Source organism: Eimeria mitis, genomic scaffold, assembly GCF_000499745.2.
Source record: "Eimeria mitis Houghton genomic scaffold, Emh_scaff1724, whole genome shotgun sequence".
NCBI lineage: Eukaryota > Apicomplexa > Conoidasida > Eucoccidiorida > Eimeriidae > Eimeria > Eimeria mitis.
The window spans coordinates 6926-7300 of NW_013570041.1; the positions used below are offsets into that span (position 1 = coordinate 6926).

The following is a 375-nucleotide window of genomic DNA, read 5'->3' on the forward strand; positions in this document are numbered from 1 at the left end:
GCAGCAGCAGCAGCAGCAGCAAGAGCAGCAACAAACGCAACAGCAGAAGATCTCAGTCTGCTTCTGCTGCCTCCCGGCCCAGTGTTACTTTTTGCTTAGATGAATCAGCTGCTGCTGCTGCACCTGCTGCTGCTGCTGCTGCTGCTGCTGCTGCGGAGGGATCTACAGCAGCAGCAGCAGCAGCAGGAGCAGCAGCAGGACAAGACACAGAAGAGAGGAGACCTTCAGAGACAGCAGACGAAGCTGCTGCTGCTGCTGCTGCTGCTGCTGCTGCTGCTCCGAGAGATAGCATGGCTGTGTGGATGGCAGCAGCAGCAACAACAGACCCTGAGCTGCTGGCGCTGCTGCAGCAGCAAGTGAACCCTGGGGGCCCCC

At 59.7% G+C, this 375-nt stretch overlaps 1 protein-coding gene across 1 annotated transcript in view; it reads left to right on the top strand.

Annotated features, from left to right (window-relative positions):
• Window positions 1-375, top strand: part of EMH_0042440 (uncharacterized protein) — a gene marked incomplete at both ends in the record, with an annotated part of 4587 nt that overhangs the window by 2278 nt on the left and 1934 nt on the right. Inside the window, one exon of the mRNA XM_013495738.1 lies at window positions 159-373. Coding sequence (XP_013351192.1) covers window positions 159-373 — 215 coding nt within the window. The remainder of the gene's footprint in view (window positions 1-158; window positions 374-375) is intronic.